This window comes from Triticum urartu, chromosome 5 (assembly GCF_003073215.2).
Source record: "Triticum urartu cultivar G1812 chromosome 5, Tu2.1, whole genome shotgun sequence".
Lineage (NCBI taxonomy): Eukaryota > Viridiplantae > Streptophyta > Magnoliopsida > Poales > Poaceae > Triticum > Triticum urartu.
Window position 1 is genome coordinate 19,753,908 of NC_053026.1, and position 9,666 is coordinate 19,763,573.

The following is a 9,666-nucleotide window of genomic DNA, read 5'->3' on the forward strand; positions in this document are numbered from 1 at the left end:
TTCGCAAAAAGCTTACATATTAAATGCTTGGCCCAACGAAGGACAAAATTAAAATAAAAGAGAACCAGTTGATCATTTTTAGACTAGTCACAATGGGAGTAACTTAGAGGGTGCTTGGATTCAAGAGACTACTATTTTTAGTCTGACTAAAAATAGTCTCTTTTAGAGGCTAAAGTTCCAAGCACCCCTGACTAAAGAGAGGCTAGGACTAGTCTTGAGGCTAAAAATTTTTAGTCATAGGAAACCTACTAAAATATGTATTAGCCCTCTCTCTCATCATTTAATGCCTCTCCTTTAACACATGTGAGTTCTGGATTGAAGCGTTTGGAGAATAATAAATGCTCAATAACTTGATTTTAGTCTCTTTAGTATTTGGATCCAAGCATGGGTGGGGCTAACAAGTTTTAGTCACACTACTTTTAGTCATGGGACTAAAACATATCCAAGCACCCTCTTAACTAGTAACATCACATATTTCAATACAAGATTGCTTATGTGGCAGCTAATTAATGAGGAGAGAGGGGTTTATGGTAACTTAGCTAGTTACTGTAACATCACACATTTCAATACATAATGAGTCTATAGCCTAATAAATGAACTCTTTCATGATATCACTTATATGTTACTACCCACTATGAAGGTAGTAACATAGACTAGTAACATCGGCAAGTTACTACTCTACGTTACTCCCCACTGTGAGCAGTCTTAAGGGTCATATGTCAGTACCTCTTGTTATGCGGTATAAATAATTAAATCTATCTGTCATAAAAAATAAATGTAAATTTGCCACTTCCACCAAATAATACTCACAAAAAGCCCCCCACCAACTGGGTTCACATGTCACTAAGATAAAATGGTGTCATTTTACAAATACAGTGTCTGAATGTTAGTACTTGCTTGGCATGGTACATAATTAAACTAAGCGCCGTTTTCTATGTGTCTAGATCTTGGTATTGTTGCATTGAGGTTTTTTTTGTGTGCCTAAAACCAAGTTAGAGTTTTTTTTGGTCGTACGACATGACGCCTAAGCAAAAGAAATGTTTCTAACTTTGACCATCAGTTTGCCACGAAAAATCCGCGTATATGCTATGTGCCACGAAAAGTATTTTAATAACATAGTAATATAAATTTATTTGATCAAATCAATGGTCAAAGTTAGTGTAGAACTGCACTCGCCCAAAAACTTAAACTCATAGGGAAAGGTGGGCTATGCATTTAGCGGGGCGACGGCGAGGTGGATCGGAATCGGATTGAGCTGCGGGGGGTTACCTGCGAGGCGAGGGGAAGGGACGCGGCCGCCCAAGGTGGCGCTCCCGAGTGCATCTCCGTCTGCTGAATCATCATCCCCTCAGTCTCCCCGTCTACGCCGCCATTGCCTTGCTCCTGAATCCTGAGTGCCGGCCGTGCACGCCCAACGTCTCCATCGTAGCTCTGCTCATGCCCTCCGTCCGCCATTTGTCGGCGCCGGCTACAGTCCTTGGCCTCAATGACGAGCTGCCCACCACGCACTTGATGAAATGCCCCAGCAGACGAGGAGGAAGAGGATTGAGAGGTGGAATGCCATGCCACCTTGGACCGCCAGATGCACGTTTGGGTAAAACCCATGCCACGTCACCCAGAAAACCGCTCGTCCCTGGTTTTTGAAGTGACCAAAATGATACGATAGGTGCCAAACGTCACGATTTTAGTACCGTCGAATCATGTTTACGCATCTCGTAAAAAAAACACGTTCACGCATCTTGAAGCACAAGTTGAAGCACAAGAGGCTGCCACGCCAGCCGCATCCACCCGTTCGGTCATAGCAAGCCCAGACCGAACAATTTCATCCATGTCGCCCCCAAAGATTCCCACTTCTATTTTGCCCCCCCCCCCCCCCCCCCCCCCCCATTTTTCCCCCCCCCCCCCCCCCCCTCCTCCCCAACCACGCGGCAACGCCGGTGAATCGAGCAGTTGTCGGCAATGAGTCCTGGAGGCCGTGGATCCGGGAACATGAGTGGTGCAACCCCTGCAGCAACCGGCCTATGTCGCGCCGTGTGTGGAGGTGCACCGCCAGTCACGCATGGATGGGCTCCTCGCCGCACGGCGGTCGCACGAGCAGGAGCACCAGGGTCTCGGCGGCATGCTCCCCCGCCGCCGCGGCAAGAAACGAGGCCTCCTCCTTCTGTGCGCTTCTTGCCATTGCCGAGGCCCGGGCCGTCACGCTCCCACTTCCCGTTGTCGTGAGCGAAGGGCCAAGCGTCGCATGCTCTCCCATGCCGCCAAGGTGGGTGCCGAGGCCTCCTTCGTCGATCCGCCGCACTCCAGGGCCGTGCCTATCGGCTCGAGCACGACTAGTTGCCGACGAGAAGAGTTGGGAAGATGGCGATGAAATGCCGGGGAGGGGGGAGTGGCGCGTTGAAGGAGAGAGGATGATCGGGCATTTGCCACCGGGCTCCAGGTCCGCGCTGGGGAGCTAGAGCCACCGAGTCACCAAGACTCAAGGCTAGACGAGGTCCGAATTTGGAGTTGATATGTTCCTCGATGATGATGTTGGAGCAGCTGGTGATGTCCTTGGAGTACTCGGCAATCTTGGCCACCGAGTCACCAAGACAACGTGATCGCCGGGTTCATGCTCTGCGCGCCCAGAATCATGAGGAACACGCAGGGACATGCGGTGTTTTGAAACGTTTCTGCACTGCTACCGTTTTGGGTACGACGAAGCTCCAGATCATTGCGGAAGCCGCTCCCAGGCCTAATCTCATCTCTATTTCTAATGAGTGTGCTCTATATTTTCAGTACTACCAGTTTGGTCAAAGCTACCATTCTGATTCGCATGCCCAAATTATAGCACTAAATCACAGTATATTTTGCCACTTAATGGTTGCCATGTCCAGTCCAACAGCTAATCGAGGTAGATGTAGTATGTGCTCTATATGACAAAATTCATGTGATTTTTCGTGGCACTTTTTTATTTTTTGAAAATCATGAAAACTTTGTGTGAGTGATTGTTTGTTTCCAGCTTGTATCCATGTTGTCGTCATTAGTTAATGCTCCAAATGTAAACTTACATATATTTGACATCTCTAAACTTCAAAACTTTTTAGATCTTCTAAACTTAAGTTGTTAGGTGGCAACTTTTTTAGAAATCTACTTTTTTAAAGTTGTGTTGCCGATTACAACTTGACATGTTTAGGGGGGAACCTGACTTTTGATACATTTTGCCATGACTGTTTATGGCAAAAAAAATGTAACTTGCCATGTTGTTTTTCATACAATTACCATTGCCTAGGTATCAAAAGTTGTTGAACTTGCCATGGCAACTAAACTCGGTAAATTTATAGATGTGTTGTTTTGCCATGGCAACCAAAAGCATGTGGTACAATTAGAAATGTATGTAGGTAGTTCATGTCGGTAAATTTATGTTGTTTTTCATACAATTACTTTTTTGCCAGTTTTCTTTGTTTCTTTTTGTTTCCATTCTATATTTTTTTAATATGTCAACTACATTTTTCTAATACTATTTTAACACTTTTTAATACAAATTTAACAATTTTCTAATACGTGTTCAACATTGCTTCTATAAAAAAATTAAATACAAAATTAAAAAAATTTGAATACATGGTCAACATTTTTTCCTTCGGTTTAGTTTGTTTATTTTTTTGTTTTTTTTTCATTCTACATTTTCTTATATACTTGTTCAAAAAAATTCAAATACTTGGTCTATATTTTTTAAATACTTTTTCAACATTTTTATATACATGATCAACATTGTTTTAAATATTTGTTCAACATTGTTTTCAAATACTGTTTTTAACATTTTTTGCAAATACCTATTGAACATTTTTTGCATACTTGTTCAACATTTTTCGAATACCTATTCAACATTTTCATATGCTTGATCGACATTATGTTAAATACTTGTTCAACATGTTTTCAAACACTTATTCAACATATTTTTCAACTACCTGTTTCAAAAAAATTCAAGTACATGTTCAACATTTTTATAGACATGATCAACATTTTTTCAAATACTTGTTCAACATTTTTTCAATTAAATGTTCAACACTTTTCAAATGTTTTTGAATAGTGTTTTAAATATATATTTATAATATTTCTAAAATATAAATAAAATTAACAAAAGAAAGCAGCAAATGAAAACATAATAGTATGAGAAAAAAACTAAACCAAAATCAGGCTGCTGGTTCCGCGCGCACGGGCCGGCCCATCTGGCATTTCCTTGAGCGATTGGTCGCTCCCCTCTCGCTGAATGCGAGAAATATGGGCGCCGGCGTGCCAGCGAACAGAAATGTTTGATCGGAACTCCAAGTAGACTGAACGAAAACGTTCGGTGTGTTTTTAGAAAGGGCACTACTAGGCGCCGGTGCATGAGCCTAACTTTAGGCCGGTCGTACCAGCATCTTCCGATAGAATAACGCGTAGCCGTATGATTCTCTCATCTTCTTTTGTCAGGCGTCTTCTTTTACAAAAAAAAGAAAATCCATCGCGCCTTTATGGATGAGCTATGCGCCTGGCCTTGAAGCACCGCCCGGCGCACTTGCCTGTTGCTGCCCTCCCCGTTGGTCGCCAATTGTCATCGTCACTGCCAGCCATCGGTCGCTGTGTCGCTGCCAGTCGTCATGGTGGAAGAAAAAATATAGTTGGATCCAACAAAAATAAAATATGATGAAAACAAAAGATTTGAAGCCATTTTCAGTTAAAAAAATGATGGTAGCAAAACAATTTGCTAGATTCAGCTTCCAGTGATGATAACGCTCGGGTGGCTAGTTTTAGCATCTCTACATCTCCCGCTCGCTGGGGTCAGAGTGCCAAGAAACAAAAATCGGAAGAAGCAAAAATCTTCCAGCAAAAATCTTCTCCGCGGGTCAAAGTCGGCTGTAGCACGCGTGCTCAGATATTTTGAGAGTGAGGTGGAGTATATGCAACTAATCCCTCCATTCCTAAATATAAGTCTTTGTAGAAATTCTACTATGAACTACATATGAAGCAAAATGGATGAATCTACACTCTAAAATGCATCTACATACATTTATATTGGTTCATAATGAAATTTTTGTGAAGACATATATTTAGAAACGAAAAGAGTATATTATATTTACCAGCTATAAGCTTGACTATACATAATATGACACGATTATATAGGCAGGAGCTGACTATACAATTAACCATGCTCTTGATCACACAAATAGTAACCTATTGCAGCTCCTCCGACAAGTTAGCCTGATAGATCCAGAAGAGAACACAGCCGCTGCCTTCTAATCCTACAAAACAAAAGTTAGGGTTCATGTCTCTTGCCGGCTCCGTCGCAGTTCCGCCTCGTCTTCAGTGGCCCTAGAGCCATGGGTTACGGTGGATCCTAGTAAAGGTTGGTGGGAGGGCTTCATTTTTAGTCGCTTCTTTCAGTTTGTCAGGGTTTGGGTTCTACTCAGAAAGACGAGACGGTGGCTGCTCCTTGAAGATTGGAATAAAGATCTCACCACCTAGCCCTGTTCTGGCAGTGAGTCTAGCATCGTTGGTGAGCGTGTGAAGGTATGTGTCCGGCGGATCTGTCTTGGTGGATTTGCTCGGATCTCGTCGTTGTTCCTCCACATTCGTGTGTCTTTGGTTTGTTTTTCCAATCTACATTTTTCTTCATCGGCGGTGGATGTTGTTCAGGTGCGCTGGTCCTATGGGGTCTTGCATTATGACTTCCCGACTGTCTGTTACAACAAATTGTGTCTGACTCTGGTAATGGAAGAGTGATGACGACGACGCGCATTCGGCTCGCTTCAGTGTTTGTAATCTTTGCTAGGTGGGGTATAAATCTGATAATATTTATTATTTTTTATGTTCGTTGTATTATCGTGATTAAAAATGAATATATTAGAAGTTTTTTTGAAGTCACGTCAATAGTAGCCCACTGCCCCACAGTCCATAGCGGTGCCGCATACGTGCCGTGCAGTGGAGAGGTGTCATTCCAGGTGTCGTTCTACTTTGCAGGTGTCGTTGCAGAGGAGCTCGCCGTGGCAAGCTTTCGCAGGCAGCGCCAAATCGCGCCGCTCTACCACCTTCCCTTCTCCTCTCGTCGTCACCATTTATTCCCGGCAACTCAAAGGGGTCACAGTAACTAGCCAAGCTAGCTAGCCAGCCAAAGCAGCAGCCTTCCCCGGTTAACTCTCGCGCGGATTGCCATAGATCGATCGAGCGAGGCCGACGCCGGCCATGAGCGACCAGTCCCAGCCCGTCCGCACCGGCGACGTCTACCCGCCCTCCGCCGCCGCCCACGACGCGCGCCGCCAGCGCGACGAGGTCCTCACCACCCATGATGATCAGCAGCAGAAACGCGAGCTCCGGGTCACCGAGACCGACGAGCCACACGCCGGGAGACGCGTCGTCACCGCCACCGCCGGCGGCCAGGTAACAACACCGCGTCTATAATATATACTCCTCGTGTACATGCATGCGCGCGCGCTCCATGAACTTGCACGGCGACGTGATGTCCGTCCGTACGCGCGTGACACGCACGCAATATGCATGCATGCAGGTGATGGCGCAGTTCACGGTGCCGGTGCCGGGCGCCGGCGTGGAGGAGGTGACGGACGCGGTGACCATCGGCGAAGCTCTACAGGCCGCGGCGCAGACGTCGGCGGGCGAGAGGCCGGTGGACCTCGCGGACGCGGCAGCGGTGCAGGCCGCCGAGACGCGCGCGACCGGGCTGGGCGGCGTCGTGCCGGGCGGTGTGGCGGCCGCGGCACAGCAGGCCGCGGAGACCAACATGAGGCCTGGCCTCGCGGAGGAGGAGAAGGTTCGGCTGAGGGACGTGCTGGGCAGCGCCGCAGCGGTGCTGCCGGCCAACAAGGTGGCCACGAGGGAGGACGCCGTTGCGGTGGCGACAGCTGCGAAGCGCAACGCCCCTGCGGGAGGCGGTGGAGGAGGCAAGGGCGTCGCAGACGCGGTGGCCGCGGCCGCCGATATGAACGAGAAGAGGATGACGCGCACGCGGCAGGCTTAATTAGGCTACTAGGTAGCAGGCTAGCAGCCTAGCAGAAGAGCGTGCGTGGCACTGTAATAAGTTGTACTGCGTAGTTCCACTTTCACCACGCACCTACAGTACGTACGTAGTAATGTACTTCTCTATCCGTGCTGTAATCTACAACGTACTGTAGGTTTTTTCCATTAGTATTATGTACAACGTCGTGATCGGATCCCTGAAAAAAAAAGAAAAAAAAAACGTCGTGATCGGATCCCGCAAAAAAAAGGACCCGATGACGTAAACCAACCACATCCACATTGTGAACCAATTTGTGATTGTGAACCAATTTGTGGTTGGGTGATTAGAAGGATTGTGTTATCCCCGCCCATCAAGGTTCAAGTCTTGATGCATTAATCTAATTATTTAAAACTTTTTGATGCATTAATCTAATTATTTTAGAATTGTTCAAGTCTTGATGCATTAATGTAATTATTTTAGAACTTTTTGATGCATTAATGTAATTATTTTAGAATTTTTGTGATATGCATTTAGTGAGAGGAGATGTTCCTGTTGACGATGAGGTGGCTACGGCTATTTTAAAAAATTTAAAATGATATGCTGCCTCAGTCTTTTGCAGGTATTCATAAAGATAGGATGTGCGTGTGTGAGTGTATGCGCGTATATATGAGCATTTGCGTATGTATTATTTTAAAAAAAGAGACATGTATATAAATGTTTACGTCTGTTAAAAAAATTATGAGCGTTCGCGTTTGTACCTGTTAAGAAAATAACAGACTCCGACTTCTATTTTTAAAAGTATTTTTTTCTAATTAGGAATGAATTTACAGCGTATTGTACGTTTTTCAGGAGTATTATATATGTACTTCCTCCGTTTTAAATTACTTGTCACAGATATGAATGTATTTAGATATATTTTAGTTCTAAATTACTTGTCACAGATATGAATGTATTTAGCTATATTTTAGTTTTAGATATATTCATTTGTGCGACGAGTAATTTGAAACGGAGGGAGTACATCGTTGTGATCGGAGCGGGTCGGAGCGACGTACCCGATTTCCGATTCCGACTGATTGATAGTCGCAACGAAGGCATTATATACATCGCCGTCTCCTCCACCTCCCTCCCTCACAGCTCCACACAATCCAACTTCGAAATCGGCCGGAAAGGCAGACCACATCTACCGATCGATCGCCGGTGAGGAGTGTCCGATCGATGGAGGTTGCCGGCGTCCGTGGTCCGCTAAATCCACTCAACCTCGACGGCGGGGCCAGCACCCGGCGGAAGCCGCGGCTGTCGGAGTCGGACGTCAAGCTCATCCTGGCCCTGAAGAGCGAGGCCTGCCCTACGCCGGAGGACCCGGAGAGGGCGGCGCTCGCCGGCAGGATCGACGCCATGTGGAACGAGTTCCGCGACGGCGTCGTGGAGCAGTTCTTCACTAAGGGATACGTGGAGGTGGAGCTCGGAGGCTTGGGCGAGAGGGCCGGCTCGGAGGCTTGGGCCAGGGAGATGTGGGCCACGCTGGACTTGAGCAAGTTCGAGCTGTACCGGCCCGGCGACGAGGGGCTCGACGACTTCGTGGTTCGTCCAGGCGAGGATGCGGAGGAGGCCATCTACTACGGCCGAAAGTGAAGACCCTGGATATATCTGGATGGAATGCTTTGGGTACGTGATGGAATTCCATCTGATGAGACGAGGACGAGGAACCCAAAACCGAATGCAAGTAGACATGTTGTAGATGTTTGTATGTGTTTTAATAGATTAAATTCTTTAGCAGATATTTTACAATTTCTGTCAGCAAACGAGATGTTGGAGCTGACTCCCCTCTTCTTCCTCACGGCTGCCTCACAGGTCTCAACTGCCTCAGATTATTTTTTGTAGAGAAGGATGATTACCCTATGGCTTCTGCGTCAGAGTGATGCATGAAGCCCTTTTTTATTAAGTAAGTGTTCGAAGACCGTGATTAGAACAAGTTTACACCGAGCAAAACAAGAAAAAAAAAATTGCCACAACCGGCGAAAATAGAACTAGATGGCTAAACATCATATTACTAGCTCTAGATTTCCCGAGCTATCATCTCCCGTCAGTTGTAAATTTTCCAAGCTACCATCTCCCGTCAGACAGACCCTATAACCAAAGGCTCCCCGACTCCCACAAGAGTAAGTAACGACCACATACGGATCTAAATTGTAGCCCTGTAGATAACCTGCCAAAAAATTATACGAGTTTGTCTGTTAAAAACCATATTCCAAATAGCCAAAGTAATGCACATACTCCTATCTTAATACGCATCGCAACACTAGTAGAAAACAGGGCTTTGGTCACAGCTCAATATACATATTAGTCCCGGTTGTATTACGAACCAGGATTAATGCTAAAGCCATTAGTCCCGGTTTAAATGAGACCTTTAGTCCCGGTTTGAGATACGAACCGAGACTAAAGAGTGCGATGCCCTTTAGTCCTGGTTTGTATCTCAAACCGGAACTAAAAATTAGACCTTTAGCCCCGGTTTGAGAAAAGATTAGACCTTTAGTCCCGGTTTGAGACACGAATCGGGACTAAAGGGTGCGATACCTTTTAGTCCCGGTTCGTGTCTCAAACTGGGACTAAAGGTGTTCGTGTCTCAAACTCTACTCCTGTATCGCCATTTCAGTTTAAAAAAAACAAAAGAAAATGATAAAAACTTTAAAAAATTTATA

The 9,666-nt window shown here is 45.7% G+C and overlaps 1 protein-coding gene across 1 annotated transcript; it reads left to right on the forward strand.

Moving 5' to 3' along the window:
* Positions 1 to 6,090: 6,090 nt before the first annotated feature.
* Positions 6,091 to 7,177, forward strand: LOC125555472 (late embryogenesis abundant protein 3-like). The gene is made up of 2 exons (XM_048718415.1): positions 6,091 to 6,393; positions 6,521 to 7,177. The coding sequence occupies exons 1-2, from the start codon at positions 6,199 to 6,201 to the stop codon at positions 6,986 to 6,988; spliced, it is 663 nt and encodes a 220-aa protein (XP_048574372.1). The 5' UTR covers positions 6,091 to 6,198; the 3' UTR covers positions 6,989 to 7,177.
* The last annotated feature ends 2,489 nt before the right edge of the window (positions 7,178 to 9,666 follow it).

Excerpts from the sequence above, each read along its gene's own strand:
- LOC125555472 (XM_048718415.1), top strand. The coding sequence starts at position 6,199 with ATGAGCGACCAGTCCCAGCCCGTCCGCACCGGCGACGTCTACCCGCCC. Across the intron at positions 6,394-6,520 it reads CCGCCACCGCCGGCGGCCAG|GTGATGGCGCAGTTCACGGT; the intron begins GTAACAACACCG and ends GCATGCATGCAG.